The sequence below is a fragment of the Urtica dioica genome, chromosome 11 (genome assembly GCF_054948205.1).
Source record: "Urtica dioica subsp. dioica isolate 48M chromosome 11, U.dioica_male_clone48M_v1_H2, whole genome shotgun sequence".
Lineage (NCBI taxonomy): Eukaryota > Viridiplantae > Streptophyta > Magnoliopsida > Rosales > Urticaceae > Urtica > Urtica dioica.
Genome location: NC_142766.1, coordinates 23207300 through 23233744, shown reverse-complemented (window position 1 = coordinate 23233744; position 26445 = coordinate 23207300). Strand labels below are relative to the sequence as shown.

The 26445-nt window shown below is 34.4% G+C and overlaps 4 protein-coding genes across 4 annotated transcripts; 3 read left to right on the top strand and 1 right to left on the bottom strand.

Annotated features, from left to right (window-relative positions):
- Nucleotides 1-2420: 2420 nt before the first annotated feature.
- LOC149382634 (uncharacterized) lies at nt 2421-3411 on the top strand. The gene has a single exon (XM_089629887.1). The coding sequence runs from the start codon at nt 2493-2495 to the stop codon at nt 3186-3188; it is 696 nt and encodes a 231-aa protein (XP_089486013.1). The 5' UTR covers nt 2421-2492; the 3' UTR covers nt 3189-3411.
- Nucleotides 3412-9433: 6022 nt separating this feature from the next.
- On the top strand, nt 9434-10430 carry LOC149382633 (uncharacterized). Its single transcript, XM_089630655.1, has one exon. The coding sequence runs from the start codon at nt 9508-9510 to the stop codon at nt 10201-10203; it is 696 nt and encodes a 231-aa protein (XP_089486781.1). The 5' UTR covers nt 9434-9507; the 3' UTR covers nt 10204-10430.
- A 6017-nt stretch (nt 10431-16447) lies between these two features.
- On the top strand, nt 16448-17387 carry LOC149382632 (uncharacterized). The gene has a single exon (XM_089630656.1). It carries the CDS (start codon nt 16521-16523, stop codon nt 17166-17168), a length of 648 nt encoding a protein of 215 aa, XP_089486782.1. The 5' UTR covers nt 16448-16520; the 3' UTR covers nt 17169-17387.
- Nucleotides 17388-20383: 2996 nt separating this feature from the next.
- Nucleotides 20384-22844, bottom strand: LOC149382631 (uncharacterized). Its single transcript, XM_089630653.1, has one exon. It carries the CDS (start codon nt 22818-22820, stop codon nt 20757-20759), a length of 2064 nt encoding a protein of 687 aa, XP_089486779.1. The 5' UTR covers nt 22821-22844; the 3' UTR covers nt 20384-20756.
- Nucleotides 22845-26445: the final 3601 nt, after the last annotated feature.

Below are 26445 nucleotides of genomic sequence, written 5' to 3'. Positions count from 1 at the left end.
ATAAATAGAGAATATACTTACAATCAATAAAATTGTAATCTTATATGAAAAATACTGGAACAAAATTAACAAAAGTACCAGCATATCACACAATGTGATCATCTCTGTAAAAGCATGTGTACATCATGTGGTGCATAAGTAGTATATTCATTTTCATCAAATTCATCTAGTTCATGAAATCCTCTTGGTGGCGCTTTCAGCACAACGTACCAACTCGATGATTCATTTTCTCTAGAGTAGAATACTTGCTTTGCTTGTGAAGCTAGAATAAATGGATCTCTCTGAAATTGATTCAACCCATCATGAAGATTCACAAGTGTAAACCCTTCATCTTCTCTAACATCTGTGACAGTATTAGCCCAATTATGTTTCTGATGAGTCTACTGTTGTTAGTTCTTCCAGTGTTACTGATATATTCAAAATCATTCTGATGATGAGGTCCACTACTACAAAAACAGTGATAGTAGGCGCTTTATAAACGCTTTGGAAAACTAAAGACTGCGCATAAAACAATGACGTCGTATCGCATAACTTTAAAACTATTAGATGGCGTCTAAAAAAATGTAGTCTAAACCTATGCCACGTAGGAGACACGTAAGATTTGAGGACAGAAGGTTTAGAAGGCGGTTATAACGAAGCGCAGTCTAAAGGTTTAGAAAGTGGTTATATGGAAGCGTGGTCTAAAGCAATCCGACGCGGTTACTTGATTTTGTTTTTTATTTATTTATATTTTTCACTTTTTTTTTTTTAAATTAATGTGAAAAAATCGTGCTTGAAATTGTATGAGAATTCATATTATGATTTCTTCATCACATTTCCATATTTTTTATTCTTTTCTTTGCATTCTTTGTTATTCCATAGTGTTTGATATTGTATAAATATTTAGACAGTAAATAAAATATCTTAATTTCAAATTATATTCATAATATTTATCACTCAATGTTTTTTGTTCATTATGTGTGATGAACTCATTTTATTAATTATATCTTAGTCGCATTCAATCAATATTTTATTTCACGAATTTATTTTATTTCAATTATGATCTTTGCGTTCTTCGTTTTTCCAAAAAACATTTGACAATATTTATGTTGTAGATACAAATATTAGCTTCATTTTTTAATACATGTAAATTTAGAAATTTATCGTATATCAACTACTTTAATATATGGGTCTTTTAACTATATAGTCATTTGACTTATAACGTTTTGTATAATAGCCAACTTTTTTGTAAATTTTCTGTAATAATCACCTCAACTTACTTACGGCACTCAAAAAGACAAAAAAAAAACTCAAAATACGTGGAAATATTTTTGGGTATTTTTGTCTTTTTGAGTGCCGTAAATAAGTTGAGATGGTTATTTACAAAAAATTTGTAAAAAGTTGGCTTATCTATAAATTTTTAGACTTTCGATGGCTTATTTGGCTAAGTTTTTATTAATATATTTACAGAAATACCAGATATTTTACAAAGCTATTAATTTCTTACGGCTGTTTAGCTAATTAGAAAACCATACAACTTCCAGCATATATTATTTGTGGTAATATATGGTTCTTCTGATAATATTCAAAGTAATAATTAAGACTATGTGGTCCCATGTCTACAATTACAATCATAGACTTTGACTTCATATATATATTTTATTATTTCAATGTCTACCTGCCAAATAATAACAAAAAATACAAAAGAAAAATATGAGCATTGCTTACCTAACACACTTCAATCAAGTTTGTAGTCGTACGTTCATGTATACATCTTCTTTAATTTCCAAACCTACTCTCTCTCTCTTGACTTCACCATTAGCTTCTTCACAATTTTTGATGATTTATGGACAAACCATGCATGCAAATAATGAAACTCACATTAAATTAAAAACAAGTTATGCACATACGGCCAGCGTTATTCGTACAATGATACATACTAATAGACATCATAAGACTGAAACAAATGTAAGATGGGCTCTGTAACAAAACATAGTAAAGCTCATAATTAATCATATTTCTTTTAATAGTCTATACTTGTAAATATATTGTAATCATAAGAAATGAATCGATGTTCGTTCTCTCTCTTAATATTGGAGTCGCATAGCATTTTGTTTTTTTGTAATTTTCATTACTTACATTATCCTCCGCTATATTTCAAGAGAATACACGTCGTATATAGTGGTGGGAATGCACAAAATCACGTCGAAGGAAAATAAAGGAAAAAAGTTAGGCGGGTGTATGTCACTTATCAATTATTTCGAGATGTGAGCATTGAAATTTTGCTAAATACCAAAAATATTAAATAAGGGGCTCTTTGAACCATACTATTTTATAATTACGTATCCAGCCTGTTTTGTTGACTAAATAATGACGTCATCCTTTTCACTAAGTCAGGGAACCACTATATAAAGGGCTCTAAGACCATGCAAATCACAAATCATAACACACTTGAAAGCATTAGAACCTATCTAAGCAAACACAAGTTAGAGAAGCTGAGCGCTTGCCAAAGAATGGTGAGCTCTCAGATAGTTTACTATGCCATGGCAATCTGCCTGGTAGCCACAGCTGTGGCCGCCGATTACAAACCCTACGTCTACTCTTCTCCACCGCCACCAAAACAGGTGGTTTATCCTTCACCACCAAAATACATCAGATCTCCGCCGTACCAATACAAATCACCACCGCCGCCGGTTCACTCTCCTCCTCCACCATACATTTACAAATCCCCACCACCACCATCCCCGTCACCACCGCCGCCCTACGTTTACAAATCCCCACCCCCTCCCAAGAAATCACCGCCACCTCCGTACGTCTACAAGTCACCACCTCCACCTTCACCGTCCCCACCACCTCCGTACGTCTACAAGTCTCCGCCGCCTCCTAAGAAGTCACCACCGCCTCCTTATGTTTACAAGTCTCCACCACCACCATCACCTTCACCGCCGCCACCGTACATCTACAAGTCTCCACCTCCTCCCAAAAAATCACCACCGCCTCCGTACGTTTACAAGTCACCACCGCCACCTTCCCCGTCCCCACCGCCCCCATATGTATACAAATCCCCTCCCCCTCCTAAGAAGTCCCCACCACCTCCCTACGTCTACAAGTCTCCGCCACCACCGTCTCCATCACCACCGCCGCCATATGTCAACGAATCTCCGCCTCCATACTACTACCGATCGCCACCGCCTCCCACTCACTATTAAGCGTATTTTATATTTGTGCTTACCATAGAAACATATGATTTTTATACTTGAATAAGTCGTTTTCTATGTGTGTTTGGGGATTTAAGAATTTCTTTTAATGGTTTTACTTTCGTACCTGTTGCAATTGTACCTTTATTTTTAATAAGGGTCTCGTGATTACCCATATGTATTATCGATTGTACTGCATTAATTTCATAAAAAAAGTCTAAAGTGTTTTGTTCCATCCCTATCGAAATTGTGCTTGAATAAATAAATGGATTCTTATATATGGTGTAAAAATGATAAATGTTTATTTTTTTGGGTGATTTGGTTATTTAACCATTTAAAACGCTGGACTTAGTAAAATAGTCAAACTTTGCAAAGTTGAGGCAAAATAGTTCAAAATTTAAAAAATCACAAAAATACCCATATTTTAAAAGGACTTAGCCAAACCTTGAATGATCTTCATCCTAGCTCTCTGGTCCAAATCCTTGCACCAGAGACTCTTAGCTCCTCGTCTTCATCGCTATCCACGATTTCGACGGCAGAGGATCGTCGTCATCTTTGGCGACTCCGCGATGCCGGAGATCCGTTCACTGCGAAGTCCAAAGCCTCTTCACCGGACCATCGCCGGAAGCGATAGTGTCTCGCGCGAGCTTCAGAAGGAACATGCCTATATCGGGATTGTCCAGCGACATCTCCGCCAAGATCTGTCTCAAGTTAGGGTTTCTATTCGAGATAGGGTTCTCTTGACTATCCGGTTGAGGTTTCTTCGATCGTCGGTCCGGCGAGGGTTTGGATCGGGAATTCGATGGAGACGAAAGCTTTTTCTCCACCGGCAACGGAGTTCGAGGCACGGCCAGGTCGACTCTTGGGGTCCAAGTCTAGATCGGAGCCTCCATGATCGAGATCCGGAACGATGGCGCATCTGGCGGGGTTTTGACGATCATCACCACCGCCATCTTCTTCTTCTTCTTCTGTTTTCGGTTTTGAGTGCTTTTGTTATCGAACAATGGATTAAGTTTTTTGAAAGCAGGATTAAATATTTTGACATGCAGCTTCTTCTTCTTCGGTTTTCGGTTTTAAGTGTTTTTGTTATTAAACAGTGGATTAAAATGTTTGAAAGCAGGATTAAATATTTTGACACGTCGCTGCCTTCTTGCTGTGGATGAGCCGGATTAAATTTTTTGACACCTAGATTAATTATTTGGAAATTTTGAAAAAACAGGTTCACCCGAACATTAAAAGTATCTTAATATATTTAAAATGTAAGTGGTTATAATGCACTAACTTATGAAATTTTGATTATTTTGCTAAACACTTCATTTAAACGGATTACATTTACGAACTAAAAAAATCCATTTTTATTTCTATATGCAGAACCATATGATTATCAATGAATACTGAGTCTATCTTATATATTAAAGCTAGAAATTTCACACATTGATACCTTTAATTGGTTTTTCTCTTGTACTAGATTCGTAATTATATTAAAGGACAATCCTAAATTTTTTAATATTCATTCAATAATATAAAATAAAATCACAGCTTATATATACATCAAGCAATGATTTGAATCAAGGATTTAAATCTTGCGCGAGATCTCGTTTCTCGCAATGATGCGAGAGAGGGAGATGAATATATCTCGCAAACTTTGTTAAATTTCGCAAATTCTCGCGCGAGAGGGAGATGAATATATCTCGCAAACTTTGTTAAATTTCGCAAATTCTCGCGCTTTCCTCTCGCGACGAAAAATAAAACACGTTTAAAAAAAGTTTAAATTGTGTATGGGCCGTTCATTTCAGCGGGCCTATTTACAATTTGAATCTTTAACATTAAATAAAGTTCCCTTTTTTATTTATAATGCCCAAAACTAAGATAACTCGTATACACAAATGATGTGGGACTTTTTTTTGCTATACAAATTGCATACCAAAGTGAATGTGTGAGATAAAAGTTTTAAGACGTTGGATAATGATGTGATGTCAAAATAATCACACATTCAAGTGTATTTTCTACAGCGTGTATTGTTATTGCTTTTATCTCACAATTTTTTATTCCAATTCCACTTTGGCTCACATCATTGTGTACATTTCTCTACGGCCAAACTCAAACCATACACGAAATTATATATATATGCTAAAAAGCTATACACAAATATTAATGGGTAAACAAAACAAACATACATATATCTAATATGAAATATATTATTAACTTTATTATTGGTTCTTAATATTAATTATATATATATATTAATTTGTAATACCTTTTAAAATAATTATTAAGTTTTAGTATATATATGAACTATGCTTATGAATGAAACTCTATGCGAAATTTTTTTGTTTAAATTTATGTTTTATCTATGTACGCATGAAAATTGAAAAGTATTTTTTCAAATTGTATTTCTTGTTTAAATATCCCGCGGAATATCATTTTTTTGCGATATATCCCGCGGAATGCGGTTTGTCACACGGTACGTACGAGATACCCCGAACGTTCATCAAATACCGCGGAATATCATGGTACGAGACGAGATACCCCAAAATTAGAGGTGCGGTATGGCCGTGGGATGCGAGATTTCAATCCTTGATGATAATATTAAAGGACAATCCTACTTTAATTTTTAATATTCATTGTGCTCTATACGTCTTCAAAGCATTTTTGTTTGTCATATATAAATTAAGGATAAATTACATAAATGCCTCCTGAACTTTTGACCATTTAACAACGTGGTCCTTATTTTTATTTTTTTTATAGCGTCACCCTTGAACTTTGACAATCTTACAAACTTAGTCCTTCCGTCTATTTTTCTCAACAATCCATCCATTTTTGCCCATGTGATTGACATATGACTATTTAAACAGGGACAAAATTGTAAAATAACAAAAAAATATTGATTTTATAATTATTTAATATTATTAAAAATTATTATTTATTATATAAAAAAATAAATAAAAATAAAATAATTATGTAAAATATGAATTTTTAATAAAAATGAATTGTAAAAATGAATTATTATTTATTATTAATTTTCTATTATCGTGAAAAAAAAAGGATAATGGAAATGTATAAAAAAAAGTATTAAAAAAAGACAACAAACAAAATGAAAAATGAAATTTTTTAATTTTAATTTATTAATTTTAAATATAAAATAATTAAATAAAGGATAGATAGGTAATTTTAAATATTCAAGTCGTAATATGTTGATTACACAAGTTAAAATAGACGGAATATAGAAAAAATTTGACGGAAGAACTAAGTTTGTAAGAATATGAAAGTTTAAGCGCGACGTTGTAAGAAAAATAAAAATAGGGACCACGTTATTAAATGGTCAAAAGTTCAGGGGGCATGAGTGTAATTTATCCATAAATTAATTCCAAAGTACGTAAGTTGATATAGCAGCTAGATACACGATAGTTGCATATCCATTACAATGATAAGTCATCATATGTGTGCTCGACTATAACTAGAAACTGCGAGTCATTTCCAAGAGACATGATTCACGGTCCCACAAGTTTTGTATTTATAGCAAAAATAATGTCAGGAATTTCCGATCATATGTGTTTGACGAAAGCTTCTCACACTTCTATCCATAAATACGGGATCAATGTGAACTTTGACAATGTATTCTTTGTAATTTAGACCGTAATGCACTAAGCGTCTCAGATAGAGACTACGTACGCTGCCGAGTTGCTTTCAAAACGAAAGATTTATATAAAAGGTTTTGCAGCAAATAAAAAAAAGTTTTCACGTTCTACCTAATTTTTTTATTTCTTCTGAAATATATGTTAATTACTTGCAAAAATTATTCGTTGGAGATATTTTTCTCAAATATTTCGGTTATGCATAGACCTGAGAAGAGCAATTTATCAGACTTCTTTTTTTTTTTTTTTTTTTTTATAATAAAAATAATCTAGCAATGCTTTTTAACCAAATAATAAATAAAAATTCCAGTACTATATATTTTGTTATATTGTATACTTACCTCATTACCAAAAAAAATCTCGCAATACTTTATTTATTTAATTTTTTTGAAAAAAGTATTGCGTGATTTTTATATTGCATACTTACCAAATTAATTACCAGTTTGAAAATTTGTCTTTGATGGTTAATACTTAAGACAGCTAAAAATTCAGTCAAACTACAAACAATTAGTTAAAATTTGGCAAAGAAAAAAAAAATTACATATTCTCAATTATGTTTCTGATGAGTCTACTGTTGTTAGTTCTTCCAGTGTTACTGATATTCAAAATCATTATGATGATGAGGTCCACTACTACAAAAACAGTGATAGTAGGCGCTTTATAAACGCTTTGAAGAACTAAAGACTGCGCATAAAACAGTGACGTCGTATCGCATAACTTTAAAACTATTAGATGGCGTCTAAAAAAACGTAGTCTAAACCTATGCCACGTAGGAGACACTTAGGATTTGAGGACAGAAGGTTTAGAAGGCGGTTATAAAGAAGCGCGGTCTAAAGGTTTAGAAAGCGGTTATATGGAAGCGTACCTAAAGCAATCCGACGCGGTTACTTGATTTTGTTTTTTTGTTTTTTTTTTTTTTAGTTTTTTTTTTTTTTTTTTTTTTTTTTTTTTTAATATTTTTCACTTTTTTTTTTTAAATCAATGTGAAAAAATCGTGCTTGAAATTGTATGAGAATTCATGTTATGATTTCTTCATCACATTTCCATATTTTTTTTTCTTTTCTTTGCATTCTTTGTTTTTCCATAGTGTTTGATATTGTATAAATATTTAGACAGTAAATAAAATATCTTAATTTCAAATTATATTCATAATATTTATCAGTCTATGTTTTTTTGTTCATTATGTGTGATGAACTCATTTTATCAATTATATCTTAGTCGCATTCAATCAATATTTTATTTCACGAATTTATTTTATTTCAATTATGATCTTTGCGTTCTTCTTTTTCCAAAAAACATTTGACAATATTTATGTTGTAGATACAAATATTAGCTTCATTTTTTAGTACATGTAAATTTTGAAATTTATCGTATATGAACTACTTTAATATATGGGTCTTTTAGCTAAATAGCCATTTGACTTATAGCGTTTTGTATAATAGTCAACTTTTTGTAAATTTTCTGTAAATAGTCACCTCAACTTACTTACGACACTAAAAAAAAAAAACTCAAAATAGGTGGGAATGTTTTTGGGGTATTTTTGTCTTATTAAGTGCCGTAAATAAGTTGAGATGGTTATTTACAAAAAAATTGTAAAAAGTTGGCTTATCTATAAATTCTTAGACTTTCGGTGGTTTATTTGACTAATTTTTTATTAATATATTTAGAAAAATACCAGATACTTTACAAAGCTATTAATTTCTTACGGCTGTTTAGCTAATTAGAAAACCATACAACTTCCAGCATATATTATTTGTGGTAATATATGGTTCTTCTGATAATATTTAAAATAATAATTAAGACTATGTAGTCCCATGTCTACAATTACAATCATAGACTTTGACTTCATATATATATTTTATTATTTCAATGTCTACCTGCCAAATAATAACAAAAAATACAAAAGAAAAATATGAGCATTGCTTACCTAACACACTTCAATCAAGTTTGTAATCGTACGTTCATGTATACATCTTCTTTAATTTCCAAACCTACTCTCTCTCTTGACTTCACCATTTGCTTCTTCACAATTTTTGATGATTTATGGACAAACCATGCATGCAAATAATGAAACTCACATTAAATTAAAAACAAGTTATGCACATACGGCCAGCGTTATTCGTACAATGATACCTACTAATAGACATCATAAGACTGAAACAATGTAAGATGGGCTCTGTAGCAAAACATAGTAAAGCTCATAATTAATCATAATTCTTGTAAATATATTGTAATCATAAGAAATACATCGATGTTCGTTCTCTCTCCTAATATTGGAATCACATAGCATTTTGTTTTTTTTTGTAATTATCATTATTTACATTATCCTCCGCTATATTTCAAGAGAATACACGTCGTATATAGTGGTGGGAATGCACAAAATCACGTCGAAGGAAAATAAAGGGAAAAAGTTAGGCGGGTGTATGTCACTTATCAATTATTTCGAGATGTGAGCATTGAAATTCTGCTAAATACCAAAAATATTAAATAAGGGGGCTCTTTGAACCATACTATTTTATAATTACGTACCCAGCCTGTTTTGTTGACTAAATAATGACGTCATCCTTTTCAGTAAGTCAGGGAACCACTATATAAAGGGCTCTAAGACCATGCAAATCACAAATCATAACACACTTGAAAGCATTAGAACCTATCTAAGCAAACACAAGTTAAAGAAACCGAGCGCTTGCCAGAAAATGGTGAGCTCTCAGATAGTTTACTATGCCATGGCAATCTGCCTGGTAGCCACAGCTGTGGCTGCCGATTACAAACCCTACGTCTACTCTTCTCCACCGCCACCAAAACAGGTGGTTTATCCTTCACCACCAAAATACATCAGATCTCCGCCGTACCAATACAAATCACCACCGCCGCCGGTTCACTCTCCTCCTCCACCATACGTTTACAAATCCCCACCACCACCATCCCCGTCACCACCGCCGCCCTACGTTTACAAATCCCCACCCCCTCCCAAGAAATCACCGCCACCTCCGTACGTCTACAAGTCACCACCTCCACCTTCACCGTCCCCACCACCTCCGTACGTCTACAAGTCTCCGCCGCCTCCTAAGAAGTCACCACCGCCTCCTTATGTTTACAAGTCTCCACCACCACCATCACCTTCACCGCCGCCACCGTACATCTACAAGTCTCCACCTCCTCCCAAAAAATCACCACCGCCTCCGTACGTTTACAAGTCACCACCGCCACCTTCCCCGTCCCCACCGCCCCCATATGTATACAAATCCCCTCCCCCTCCTAAGAAGTCCCCACCACCTCCCTACGTCTACAAGTCTCCGCCACCACCGTCTCCATCACCACCGCCGCCATATGTCAACGAATCTCCGCCTCCATACTACTACCGATCGCCGCCGCCTCCCACTCACTATTAAGCGTATTTTATATTTGTGCTTACCATAGAAACATATGATTTTTTATACTTGAATAAGTCGTTTTCTATGTGTGTTTGGGATATTTAAGAATTTCTTTTAATGGTTTTACTTTCATACCTGTTGCAATTGTACCTTTATTTTTAATAAGGGTCTCGTGATTACCCATATGTATTATCGATTGTACTGCATTAATTTCATGAAAAAAGTCTAAAGTGTTTTGTTCCATCCCTATCGAAATTGTGCTTGAATAAATAAATGGATTCTTATATGGGGTAAAAATGATAAATGTTTATTTTTTTTGGGTGATTTGGTTATTTAACCATTTAAAACGTTGGACTTAGTAAAATAGTCAAACTTTGCAAAGTTGAGGCAAAATAGTTCAAAATTTAAAAAATCACAAAAATACCCATATTTTAAAAGGACTTAGCCAAACCTTGAATGATCTTCATCCTAGCTCTCTGGTCCAAATCCTTGCACGAGAGACTCTTAGCTCCTCGTCTTCGTCGATATCCACGAGTTCGACGGCGGAGGATCGTCGTCATCTTTGGCGACTCCGCGATGCCGGAGATCCGTTCACTGCGAAGTCCAAAGCCTCTTCACCGGACCATCGCCGGAAGCGATAGTGTCTCGCGCGAGCTTCAGAAGGAACATGCCTATATCGGGATTGTCCAGCGACATCTCCGCCAAGATCTGTCTGGAGTTAGGGTTTCTATTCGAGATAGGGTTCTCTTGACTATCCGGTTGAGGTTTCTTCGATCGGCGGTCCGGCGAGGGTTTGGATCGGGAATTCGACGGAGATGAAAGCTTTTTCTCCACCGGCGACGGAGTTCGAGGCACGGCCAGGTCGGCTCTTGGGGTCCGAGTCTGGATCTGAGCCTCCGTGATCGAGATCCGGAACGATTGCGCATCTGGCGGGGTTTTGACGATCATCACAACCGCTATCTTCTTCTTCTTCTTCTTCTGTTTTCGGTTTTGAGTGTTTTTGTTATCGAACAATGGATTAAGTTTTTTGAAAGCAGGATTAAATATTTTGACACGCATCTTCTTCTTCTCCGGTTTTCGGTTTTGAGTGTTTTTGTTATTAAACAGTAAATTAAAATTTTTGAAAGCAGGATCAAATATTTTGACACGTCGTTGCCTTCTCGCTGTGGATGACCTGGATTAAAATTTTTGACACCTAGATTAATTATTTGGAAATTTTGAAAAAACAGGTTCACCCGAACATTAAAAGTATCTTAATATATTTACAATATAAGTGGTTATAATGCACTAACTTACGAAACTTTGATTATTTTGCTAAACACTTCATTTAAACGGATTACTTTTACCAAACAAAAAAATCCATTTTTATTTCTATATGCAGAACCATATGATTATCAACGAATACTGAGTCTATATTATATATTAAAGCTAGAAATTTCACACATTGATACCTTTAATTGGTTTTTCTCTTGTACTAGATTCGTAATTATATTAGAGGACAATCCTAAAATTTTTAATATTCATGCAATAATATAAGATAAAATCACAGCTTATATATATACATCAAGCAATGATTTGAATCAATGATTTAAATCTTGCGCGAGATCTCGTTTCTCGCAATGACGCGAGAGAGGGAGATGAATATATCTCGCAAACTTTGTTACATTCCGCAAATTCTCGCGCGAGAGGGAGATGAATATATCTCGCAAACTTTGTTAAATTTCGCAAATTCTCGCGCTTTCCTCTCGCGACAAAAAATAAAACACGTTTAAAAAAAGTTTAAATTGTATATGGGCCGTTCATTTCAACGGGCCTATTTACAATTTGAATCTTTAACATTGAATAAAGTTCCCTTCTTTATTTATAATGGCCAAAACTAAGATAACTCGTATACACAAATGATGTGGGACTTTTTTTTGCTATACAAATTGCATACCAAAGTGAATGTGTGAGATAAAAGTTTTAAGACGTTGGATAATGATATGATGTCAAAATAATCACACATTCAAGTGTATTTTCTACAGCGTGTAGTGTTATTGCTTTTATCTCACAATTTTTTATTCCAATTCCACTTTGGCTCACATCATTGTGTACATTTTTCTACAGCCAAACTCAAACCATACACGAATATATATATATATATATATATATATATATATATATATATATGCCAAAAAGCTATACACAAATATTAATGGGTAAACAAAACAAATATACATATATATCTAATATTAAATATATTATTAACTTTATTATTGGATCTTAATATTAATTATATATATATATATTAATTTGTAATACCTTTTAAAATAATTATTAAGTTTTAGTATATATATGAACTATGCTTATGAATGAAACTCTATGCGAAATTTTTTTGTTTAAATTTATGTTTTATCTATGTACGCATGAAAATTGAAAAGTATTTTTTCAAATTGTATTTCTTGTTTAAATATCCCGCGGAATATCATTTTTTTACGATATATCCCGCGGAATGCGGTTTACCACACGGTACGTACGAGATACCCCGAACGTTCATCAAATACTGCGGAATACCACGGTACGAGACGAGATACCCCAAAATTAGAGGTGCGGTATGGCCGTGGGATGCGAGATTTCAATCCTTGATGATAATATTAAAGGACAATCCTACTTTAATTTTTAATATTCATTGTGCTCTATACGTCTTCAAAGCATTTTTGATTGTCATATACAAATTAAGGATAAATTACATAAATGCCCCTTGAACTTTTGACCATTTAACAACGTGGTCCTTATTTTCTATTTTTCTTATAGCATCCATCCATTTTTGCCCATGTGATTGGCATGTGACTATTTAAACAGGGACAAAATTGTAAAATGACAAAAAATATTGATTTTATAATTATTTAATATTATTATTTATTATATAAAAAATAAATAAAAATAAAATAATTATGTAAAATATGAATTTTTAAGAAAAATGAATTGTAAAAATGAATTATTATTTATTATTAATTTTCTATTATCGTGAAAAAAAAGTATAATGGAAATGTATAAAAAAAAGTATTAAAAAAAGACAACAAACAAAATGAAAAATGAAATTTTTTAATTTTAATTTATTAATTTTAAATATTATATAATTAAATAAATGATATATAGGTAATTTTAAATATTCAAGTTGTAATATGTCGATTACACAAGTTAAAATAGACGGAATATAGAAAAAATTTGACGAAAGGACTAAGTTTGTAAGAATATGAAAGTTTAAGGACGACGCTGTAAGAAAAATAAAAGTAGGGATCACGTTGTTAAATGGTCAGAAGTTCAAGGGGTACGAGTGTAATTTATCCATAAATTAACTCCAAAGTACGTAAGTTGATATAGCAGCTAGATACACGATAGTTGCATATCCATTACAATGATAAGTCATCATATGTGTGCTCGACTATAACTAGAAACTGCGAGTCATTTCCAAGAGACATGATTCACGGTCCCACAAGTTTTGTATTTATAGCAAAAATAATGTCAGGAATTTCCGATCATATGTGTTTGACGAAAGCTTCTCACACTCTATCCATAAATACGGGATCAATGTGAACTTTGACAATGTATTCTTTGTAATTTAGACCGTAATGCACTACGCGTCTCAGATAGAGACTACGTACGCTGCCGAGTTGCTTTCAAAACGAAAGATTTATATAAAAGGTTTTGCAGCAAATAAAAAAAAGTTTTCACGTTCTACCTAATTTTTTTATTTCTTCTGAAATATATGTTAATTACTTGCAAAAATTATTCGTTGGAGATATTTTTCTCAAATATTTCGGTTATGCATAGACCTGAGAAGAGCAATTTATCAGACTTTTTTTTTTTTTTTTTAATAATAATAATAATCTAGCAATGCTTTTTAACCAAATAATAAATAAAAATTCCAGTACTATATATTTTGTTATATTGTATACTTACCTCATTACCAAAAAAAATCTCGCAATACTTTATTTATTTAATTTTTTTGAAAAAAGTATTGCGTGATTTTTATATTGCATACTTACCAAATTAATTACCAGTTTGAAAATTTGACTTTGATGGTTAATACTTAAGACAGCTAAAAATTCAGTCAAACTACAAACAATTAGTTAAAATTTGGCAAAGAAAAAAAAAATTACATATTCTCAATCATGTTTCTGATGAGTCTACTGTTGTTAGTTCTTCCAGTGTTACTGATATTCAAAATACTACTACAAAAACAGTGATAGTAGGCGCTTTATAAACGCTTTGAAGAACTAAAGACTGCGCATAAAACAGTGACGTCGTATCGCATAACTTTAAAACTATTAGATGGCGTCTAAAAAAACGTAGTCTAAACCTATGCCACGTAGTAGACACTTAGGATTTGAGGACAGAAGGTTTAGAAGGCGGTTATAAAGAAGCGCGGTCTAAAGGTTTAGAAAGCGGTTATATGGAAGCGTGGTCTAAAGCAATCCGACGCGGTTACTTGATTTTGTTTTTTTAGTTTTTTAGTTTTTTTTTTTTGTTGTTGTTGTTTTTTTTTTTTTTTTTTTTTTTAATATTTTTCACTTTTTTTTTTAAATCAATGTGAAAAAATCGTGCTTGAAATTGTATGAGAATTCATGTTATGATTTCTTCATCACATTTCCATTTTTTTTTCTTTTCTTTGCATTCTTTGTTTTTCCATAGTGTTTGATATTGTATAAATATTTAGACAGTAAATAAAATATCTTAATTTCAAATTATATTCATAATATTTATCACTCAATGTTTTTTGTTCATTATGTGTGATGAACTCATTTTATCAATTATATCTTAGTCGCATTCAATCAATATTTTATTTCACGAATTTATTTTATTTCAATTATGATCTTTGCGTTCTTCGTTTTTCCAAAAAACATTTGACAATATTTATGTTGTAGATACAAATATTAGCTTCATTTTTTAATACATGTAAATTTTGAAATTTATCGTATATGAACTACTTTAATATATGGGTCTTTTAGCTATATAGCCATTTGACTTATAACATTTTGTATAATAGCCAATTTTTTGTAAATTTTATGTAAATAATCACCTCAATTTACTTACGGCACTCAAAAAGACAAAAAAAAAAACTCAAAATAGGTGGGAATATTTTTGGGTATTTTTGTATTTTTGAGTGCCGTAAATAAGTTGAGATAGTTATTTATAAAAAATTTGCAAAAAGTTGGCTTATCTAGAAATTCTTAGACTTTCGGTGGATTATTAAGCTAATTTTTTGTTAATATATTTACAGAAATACCAGATATTTTACAAAGCTATTAATTTCTTACGGCTGTTTAGATAATTAGAAAACCATACAACTTCCAGCATATATTATTTGTGGTAATATATGGTTCTTCTGATAATATTCAAAATAATAACTAGAATTAAGACTATGTGGTCCCATGTCTACAATTACAATCATAGACTTTGACTTCATATATATATATTTTATTATTTCAATGTCTACCTGCCAAATAATAACAAAAAATACAAAAGAAAAATATGAGCATTGCTTACCTAACACACTTCAATCAAGTTTGTAGTCGTACGTTCATGTATACATCTTCTTTAATTTTCAAACCTACTCTCTCTTGACTTCACCATTTGCTTCTTCACAATTTTTGATGATTTATGGACAAACCATGCATGCAAATAATGAAACTCACATTAAATTTTGAAGTCTACCTAGGGAATGTAATTAAAAACAAGTTATGCACATACGGCCAGCGTTATTCGTACAATGATACATATTAATAGACATCATAAGACTGAAACAAATGTAAGATGGGCTCTGTAACAAAACATAGTAAAGCTCATAATTAATCATATTTCTTATAATAGTCTATACTTGTAAATATATTGTAATCATAAGAAATACATCGATGTTCGTTCTCTCTCGTAATATTGGAGTCCCATAGCATTTTGTTTTTTGTAATTATCATTATTTACATTATCCTCCGCTATATTTCAAGAGAATACACGTCGTATATAGTGGTGGGAATGCACAAAATCACGTCGAAGGAAAATAAAGGGAAAAAGTTAGGCGGGTGTATGTCACTTATCAATTATTTCGAGATGTGAGCATTGAAATTTTGCTAAATACCAAAAATATTAAATAAGGGGCTCTTTGAACCATACTAATTTATAATTACGTATCCAGCCTGTTTTGTTGACTAAATAATGACGTCATCCTTTTCAGTAAGTCAGGGAACCACTATATAAAGGGCTCTAAGACCATGCAAATCACAAATCATAACACACTTGAAAGCATTAGAACCTATCTAAGCAAACACAAGTTAAAGAAACCGAGCGCTAGCCAGAAAATGGTGAGCTCTCAGATAGTTTACTATGCCATGGCAATCTGCCTGGTAGCCACAGCTGTGGCTGCCGATTACAAACCCTACGTCTACTCTTCTCCACCGCCACCAAAACAGGTGGTTTATCCTTCACCACCAAAATACATCAGATCTCCTCCGTACCAATACAAATCACCACCGCCGCCGGTTCACTCTCCTCCTCCACCATACGTTTACAAATCCCCACCACCACCATCCCCGTCACCTCCGCCCCCATATGTTTACAAGTCTCCCCCGCCACCTTCTCCGTCCCCACCACCTCCGTACGTCTACAAGTCTCCGCCGCCTCCTAAGAAGTCACCACCGCCTCCTTATGTTTACAAGTCTCCACCACCACCATCACCTTCACCGCCACCACCGTACATCTACAAGTCTCCACCTCCTCCCAAAAAATCACCACCGCCTCCGTACGTTTACAAGTCACCACCGCCACCTTCCCCGTCCCCACCGCCCCCATATGTATACAAATCCCCTCCCCCTCCTAAGAAGTCCCCACCACCTCCCTACGTCTACAAGTCTCCGCCACCACCGTCTCCATCACCACCGCCGCCATATGTCAACGAATCTCCGCCTCCATACTACTACCGATCGCCGCCGCCTCCCACTCACTATTAAGCGTATTTTATATTCGTGGTTACCATAAAAATATATGATTTTTATACTTGAATAAGTCGTTTTCATGTGTGTGGGTTTTAAGAATTTCTTTTAATGGTTTTACTTTCATACCTATTGCAATTGTACCTTTATTTTTAATAAGGGTCTCGTGATTACCCATATGTATTATCGATTGTACTGCATTAATTTCATGAAAAAAGTCTAAAGTGTTTTGTTCCATCCCTGTCGAAATTGTGCTTGAAGAAATAAATGGATGCGTAAAAAGTACATAATGATGAATAGAGATATGGGGTAAAAATGATAATGTTTATTTTTGTTGGGTGATTCGACTATCTAGTCATTTAAACTTTGGACTTAGCAAAATAGTTAAATTTTGCAAAATTGAGGTAAAATAGTTCAAAATTTAAAAAATCACAAAAATACTCATATTTTAAATCAAAAGGATTGAGCCAAACTTTGAACGATCTTCATCCTCTTTGATCCGACGAAGGTTTGGATCGAGAATTCGAAGGAGACGGAAGCTTTTTCGCCACCGACGACAGAGTTCGAGGCACGGCCGGGTTGGCTCTCGGGGTCTGAGTTTGGATTTGAGCCTCCTTGATCGAGATCCAGAATAGTGGCGCGTCTGACAGGGTTTTGATGGTCATCACCATCACCATTTTCTTCTTTTTCGTTTTCAGTTTTGAGTGTTTTTGTTTTCGAACAGTGGATTAAAATTTTTGAAAGCATAATTAAATATTTTGACATGCATCTTCTTCTTCTTTCGTTTTCGGTTTTGAATGTTTTTGTTATTGAACAGTGGATTAAATTTTTTAAAAGCAGGATAAATATCTTGACACGTCGCTGCCTTCTCATTGTGACTGAGCAGGATTAAATTTTTGACACCTAAATTAATTATTTTGAAATTATGAAAAAACGGGTTCACCCGAACATTAATGGTATATTAGTATGTTTACAATATAAGTTGTTAAAATACACTAATTTATGAAACTTTGACTATTTTACTAAACACTTAGTTTAAATTGACTACTTTGTAAATAAATAAATAAAAATCCATTTTTATTTCTATATACAGAACCATATGATAATCCATGAATACTGTCTATATTATATATTAACGCTACAAATTTCACACATTGATACCTTTAATTGATTTTTCACTTGTACTAGATTCGTAATTATATTAAAGGACAATCCTACTTAAATTTTAAATATTCATTGTGCTCTATACGTCTTCAAAGCATTTTTGTTTGTCAAACATATATAAATTAATTCCAAAGTACATAAGTTGATATAGCAGCTAGATACATGATAATTGCATATCCATTACAGTGATAAGTCATCATATGTGTGCTCGACAATAACTAGAAACTGCGAGTCGTTTCCAAGAGGCATGATTCACGGTCCCACAAGTTTTGTATTTATAGCAAAAATAATGTCAGGAATTTCCAATCCTGTGTGTTTGACAAAAGCTTCTCTCACTCTATCCATAAATACAGGATCAATGTGAACTTTGACAATGTATTCTTTGTAATTTAGACCGAAATGCACTAAACGTCTCAGATAGAGACTACGTACGCTGCCGAGTTGCTTTCAAAACGAAAGATTTATAAAAGGTTCTGCAGCAAATAAAAAAAAAAAGTTTTCGCGTGAATCACGTTCTACCTAATTTTTTTTCTTCTGACATATATGTTAATTACTTGCAAAAATTATTCGTGGAGTGGAGATATTTTTCTCAAATATTTCGGTTATGCATAGACCTGAGAAGAGCAATTTATCAGACTTTTTTTTTTTTTTTTTTTTTATAATAAAAATAATCTAGCAATGCTTTTTAACCTAAAAATAAATAAAAATTCCAGTACTATGTATTTTGTTATATTGTATACTTACCTCATTACCAAAAAAATCTCGCAATACTTTATTTATTTATTTATTTTTTTAAAAAGTATTGCGTGATTTTTATATTGCATACTTACCTAATTAATTACCAGTTTGAAAATCTGACTTTGATGGTTAATACTTAATACAGCTAAAATTTCAGTCAAACTACAAACAATTAGTTAAAATTTGGCAAAGAAAAAAGAATTACATATTCTCAATTATGTTTCTGTCTACTGTTGTTAGTTCTTCCAGTGTTACTAATACTCAAAATCATTTTGATGATGAGGTCCACTACTACAACAACAGTGATAGAAGGAACTTTATAAACGCCTTGGAAAACTAAAGAATGCGCTTAAAACAGTGACGTCGTATCGCATAACGTTAAAACTATTAGACGGCGTCTAAAAAAACATAGTCTAAAGCTATGGCACGTAGGAGACACGTAAAATTTGAGGGCAGAAGGTTTAGAAGGCGGTTACAAGGAACGGTCTAAAGGTTTAGAAAACGGTTATATGGAAGCGTGGTTTAAAGCTATCCGACGTGGAATCCACATGTCTTTCTCGCAATTCACAAGTTTTAAAGGCATTTTTATATGCACGTCATTTAATGTATTTTTATTTCTTTTTAATATACAAATTCGAATATTACCAAAATTTCCCGCACAGGTTCGAATACACCAAAATCCAAACCTAAACATACCAATATAGGTTCGAACATTTCCAATAATCCATTCAATATTTCAAAATCAAATTCTACTATCATAATTATTAATTTTAAATTCATAAACTTAAGTTCATATACTTACAAGTCAACTATCGAATTCAAATGAGACGGCACTCTTTTCGAATTCATGGGATCAAAAAAGTACGTCGTGCGCTTGTTAACATCCACCACAAGGAGCACCACAGTCTGAGTTGAAATTCACGGATAGTATCGCTTCTAAAGTAAAAAATGTCGCTTATATTTTACTTTTAAAAGTGACTTTAGAAGCAACAAAGTCGCTTCTAAAGGTTCGCTTCTAAATGTCAGTCGCTTCTAAGCGATATATTTAAAAGCTAATCACCTTCAGCGTCACTTATAAGTCAAACTTTTTTTGCACTGAAATGACGCTCCCGTGTAATGGTGAAAACAGTTTAGTATCAACATTAAAAGCGGATTGTTGCTTTTAATCGTTTTCCTCCATTTCGCGGGAAATATTTAAAATCCTCTTAATATAAAAAACAGAAAATATTAGATACGTGAAAAAATAAATTTCTTCTTTTTTTATAAGAATAAAAAACACAACAAAAAGAACAACATAAGAGATAAAAATTATATATATATATATTGAATGCATTTCACTCTTTATAATTGCATAATTGCAACAAAATGAATATGTTATAGAAGGAAAACAATGCAGGGAATCACAAAAAATACAAATAAAAATGATTAAAGATTGGAAAAAAAATACTAATAAATAAGCACATATAACATCTCATGACAATCCATGCGAAGTAAAGCATTCAAATGAGATGGCTGGAGGAACACTTAAATAACATGCAAGGTAGTAAAAGTGATTAACATACAAATTCAGCAGGGCGGCTAGTATATGGTGGTGGATGGAGAGACTCATTATCTAGAGAATGTGAAGAGCTTGGACGTATTTAGGTGGCTAGGGCAGGGGTTTGTGGATAAAAGAAGAATGGAAATGTTTGAGGTCGAAAGTTATTAGTAGACATATGCCGGTGGAGGTGGAGATTGGACCACATACGGAGTTTCAACATGTTTAGGACGTGGAGGTGCTTTGTAGATGTAAGGAGTCTCGATGTGCTTTGGCGGTGGTGGAGAATTGTAGACGTACGGTGGTGGGGGCGGGGACTTGTAGATGTAAGGAGTCTCGATGTGCTTCGGCGGTGGTGGGGACTTGTAGACGTACGGTGGTGGGGGCGGGGACTTGTAGATGTAAGGAGTCTCGACGTGCTTCGGGGGCGGTGGGGACTTGTAGACGTACGGTGGTGGGGGCGGGGACTTGTAGATGTAAGGAGTCTCGACGTGCTTCGGGGGCGGTGGGGACTTGTAGACGTACGGTGGTGGGGGCGGGGACTTGTAGATGTAAGGAGTCTCGACGTGCTTCGGGGGCGGTGGGGACTTGTAGACGTACGGTGGTGGGGGCGGGGACTTGTAGATGTAAGGAGTCTCGACGTGCTTCGGGGGCGGTGGGGACTTGTAGACGTACGGTGGTGGGGGCGGGGACTTGTAGATGTAAGGAGTCTCGACGTGCTTCGGGGGCGGTGGGGACTTGTAGACGTACGGTGGTGGGGGCGGGGACTTGTAGATGTAAGGAGTCTCGACGTGCTTCGGGGGCGGTGGGGACTTGTAGACGTACGGTGGTGGGGGCGGGGACTTGTAGATGTAAGGAGTCTCGACGTGCTTCGGGGGCGGTGGGGACTTGTAGACGTACGGTGGTGGGGGCGGGGACTTGTAGATGTAAGGAGTCTCGACGTGCTTCGGCGGTGGTGGGGACTTGTAGACGTACGGCGGTGGGGGCGGGGACTTGTAGATGTAAGGAGTCTCGACGTGCTTCGGCGGTGGTGGAGACTTGTAGACGTACGGCGGTGGGGGCGGGGACTTGTAGATGTAAGGAGTCTCGACGTGCTTTGGCGGTGGTGGAGACTTGTAGACGTACGGCGGTGGGGGCGGGGACTTGTAGATGTAAGGAGTCTCGACGTGCTTCGGCGGTGGTGGGGACTTGTAGACGTACGGCGGTGGGGGCGGGGACTTGTAGATGTAAGGAGTCTCGATGTGCTTTGGCGGTGGTGGAGAATTGTAGACGTACGGTGGTGGGGGCGGGGACTTGTAGATGTAAGGAGTCTCGATGTGCTTCGGGGGTGGTGGGGACTTGTAGACGTACGGTGGTGGGGGCGGGGACTTGTAGATGTAAGGAGTCTCGACGTGCTTCGGGGGCGGTGGGGACTTGTAGACGTACGGTGGTGGGGGCGGGGACTTGTAGATGTAAGGAGTCTCGACGTGCTTCGGGGGCGGTGGGGACTTGTAGACGTACGGTGGTGGGGGCGGGGACTTGTAGATGTAAGGAGTCTCGACGTGCTTCGGGGGCGGTGGGGACTTGTAGACGTACGGTGGTGGGGGCGGGGACTTGTAGATGTAAGGAGTCTCGACGTGCTTCGGGGGCGGTGGGGACTTGTAGACGTACGGTGGTGGGTGCGGGGACTTGTAGATGTAAGGAGTCTCGACGTGCTTCGGGGGCGGTGGGGACTTGTAGACGTACGGTGGTGGGGGCGGGGACTTGTAGATGTAAGGAGTCTCGACGTGCTTCGGGGGTGGTGGGGACTTGTAGATGTACGGTGGTGGGGGCGGGGACTTGTAGATGTAAGGAGTCTCGACGTGCTTCGGCGGTGGTGGGGACTTGTAGACGTACGGCGGTGGGGGCGGGGACTTGTAGATGTAAGGAGTCTCGACGTGCTTCGGTGGTGGTGGGGACTTGTAGACGTACGGTGGAGGGGGCGGGGACTTGTAGATGTAAGGAGTCTCGACGTGCTTCGGTGGTGGTGGAGACTTGTAGACGTACGGTGGTGGTGGTGGAGATTCGTAGACATATGATAGCGAAGGCAATGGTTTGTTTACATAAGGAAGTTCGACTTGTTTTGGTGGGGTTGGAGAAGCGTAGAAATCAGGCTTGTAGTCGTCATAAGCAGCCACATTAGTGGCTACAAGGCAAAATGCCAAAGCACAAAGGAGTCGAGGCCAATGCCTCGGCTTTCCTAAGACTCCCATAAATTCTTTTTGTTTTCTATTCAATTTTTCTAACAAATGATTGTTCATTGTGTTGATGGGTTGGGATGGTTTCTCATTATATAGTGATCCTTTTAAACAGGCTGGTATTTCTAGTCTTATATTATATAATGATTGAAATTTCAATTCGACGTTTTCCAAATTTTAATTTTTCGTTGACCCAAACGTCTCAAAATAAAATGTTCTAGTTGAGTTATTTATTTATTTATTTATGTTTCCATCTGAACGTGGTGTATGTTGCGTTCCCTGTATATAGTATGTGAATTAGTTAAATTAGAAAAGTAGGTATTAAAATGATTGGTATGGTTTCAGAATGTTACATCCAAGTTTGTTTCTTTACATAGAAAATTTATATTAAAAAAGTAAAAATAAAATAAAAAATAAACAAACCGTAGTCTTAACGAAAGCATAAAATTTCACAAATACATATATGTAGGAGCCTTCCATTTTTTTTGCTCGTTCGATTCTTCCTTGAAAGTTTATATTAGTTATAATATTTTCTACCATATATGTACTAAATTGTGTGTTGCGTCTTTAAATGTTGATATTTGAATTTAAAGATAAAGAAAAAATTATACTGCTTTAACTTGTCGAGGATTTGTTGAGTTTGTCAAGGTTTAAACACAATAGGATCTCCTTTCAAAACCAACCAATATCTCAATTATTTAGCCTATTTATATTTGTTCTCCCTAAATGTTCTGAATCTCAAGGTTGATTTGGGTTAAGCTTTCCTTGATTTTCTTACGATCTATCAGGTAGCATTAAATTTTTGTTTATGGTAAAATAATAAGTTCACGTGAAACAAATAATCACCAAATCAACGATATTAAGTTGAACAACAAAATTTGTAGTACACTTTCTTATAATCATCAAATCAACAAAATTCCGTTCAAGAATTCTTTTGCTTATGATTTTGTCATGTACTCATTTTTTTAGATATTAATAAGGGCAAGGGTCTACTCTTGAGATTTTATAAAAAAAAAATGGAAATAAGATATAAAAAAGAAAAAAAAACTTATAGATGCTTTCAAAATTTAGAGGCTATTCGTGCTAAATAAATAAATAAAATGATCAATTTATCACACCGTGAAATTTATTAAAATTAAAATGTAAATAACCTCAACTATAATGTGTAAATTCCTCGGTTATTTTACATGCGGTAAAATTAATTACAAAACTTTTTGTGATTGAGGTTGACATAAATTTATGGTAAAGATAAATTAAGATTAAAAAGGCTATTATAGCCTTTTATTTTTACTTGGACAGTTTTGATGTTTTGTGCATATTATTTTTATTGATAAACTCAATGATTAGAAGACGTGTGTTTTGAAAAATCCGACAATGTATCCATCGTATGATTCATGAATAGAGTCATTACTTGCATCTTATTTTAATGTTATCTATAGTATTCATGCTGAGCATGTCATGGAGCGAGAGTTGAACGTACATATATTTATATAATAATATAATCAGTAATGCTAGACGACGATTGTGACAATTGGGTGTATCTATAATATAATATATAGATATATAGCTAAATGATAGGATGATATGATTTTCTTATTAAAAACTTGAACGCGTTATTTTGCATGTTTCCCAAATTGGCAAATAATTATTCCTCTTTTCATGTTGGGCTGCCATTGACTAAATAATATATCCATAATATAATACACGTCTAACAGCTATATATTTTCCGTATCACAATTCACAGAATAATGACGAAGTCTCCATATTCTGGATTAGAGCTGTGTCGTGGCCTTCAATTACGAACCAACCCGATTCGCGGGAATATTTTTATATTAACTATATAACCCTCCATGATTCATGCAATTATTCCAATACGAAGCTTCATTCATATTAACTAAGGTAAAATTTTATTTCCATTTATGTTATTCATATAATTAATTAGCACAGTCCGAACACGTACTTGGACACTCCGAACATGAGCTCGGACCTTTCGAGAACAGTAAGAATTCAGTACTGAACCCAAGTCAATTAGGGCCGAAAGCTCATTAATTAAGTTTAAGGAACAACCATAAGATAAGAACTAACCCTATCGAGCAGAACTTCGAAGAGAAGATAAGCTACTAGGTCAAAAGACTAGTCAAATTTAAAAAAAACGTGGCCACATCATATAATTAAATAATAACAGGTTGAGAATACGTGCTCAACGATTACCTTAGTGAAAATAACTTCTAAGCGGTTATACAAAATAACCATCCACTCCCAAGAAATAAGGAGAATTTATAAAGGAACTAGCACAACATAGGCCTGATCACTCCATGATCTTCAAACTCACCACTATAAAAGGAAAGCAAAGTAACAAAGAAATGAGGCTGAACACAAGTACACGCCATAAGACTCACCTATCAGAAACCACACTCAATTATATTCTATTTTACTAGATTCGTCTATATTTAGAGAAAATCATATCTGGAACCTTTATGTGCTCGGAGCCTAGTATTCTTCGCAATGACAATTGTTGTAACATTTTTGCATGTCAACAATGTATATAAATTACTTTGTTTTCGCTATGAATAAAATGAATTGTTATTATGGAGATATATTACAAGAGAAGAAAAAGGAGAAAAAATTATACAAAATAGTCACTTGAAATTAATTGATTAGTAAAATAGCCAAAGTTTCAGCAAAAGTAACCAAAACTACGTTGTCAAATTGTTTTTGACATGAAAATTAAATTTTTAAGTAATTTATCACTTAAAAAAAAATAATCATAAGGTCAATTTTTTTTTTTTTGAAACTTGATTACTGCACATTTTTAGATATTTCACTAATTTTGGACACACTTTGACTATTTTACAAATCGAATACTTTAAATTTGCTATTTAGCTAAATTACCCCCCAAAAAAAGTACAATTTCAGAGCTCGTCCTTCTTCTCCGACCCTTCTTGCAGGGGCCCCGCCACTAGTACAACTTGGAGATTATACAATAGAAAAAAAAATCATTATATAATTTTTTTTCCGTTGTCTTATTCTGGAAAATTACAAATGGAAGATTTTACTCGTAGAGTCAAACTTAATTTATACAAAAGTTTTCTTCCGTCGTGCAAACTAGAATTAAAGAAAGGTTATTTTTCATTGTCTTAAGTGTCTAATATTAAAATAGACGTATTTTTTTTAACATCATGCGGCAAATCCTACACCGAATGGAATAAATAACTTCGAGAATTGAGCTTGAATATCACTTATTATATAATAAAAAAAAAATATAAAAAAAAAACACTAAATTTCATTTGACATTTTTATCACTAATTTTATGACTATATATCCTCCCAAGTTTCAAAATTTTGAACATTTTTTTTTATACAATATCAGTTAAAATAAACCATTAGATATTAAGAAGCACTATTTTCAGTGAATTTAGAGAAACCCAATAGTATCTCAAAGGAGTACGTTCCAACTGGGTTCCAAAAGTTATTTAATAACAAGCAGAGATGCAATCATATTGGTGCTCAGTTTCTAACGAATGGAAAGAATAAAACTTTAAAGCAATTGTTTATTTCACCGACATTAGTTAACTTACCCAGATTACCTAGTAGTTGGAAAGTAAAGAACTCCCAGCAATATAAACTACATGAATATTTAT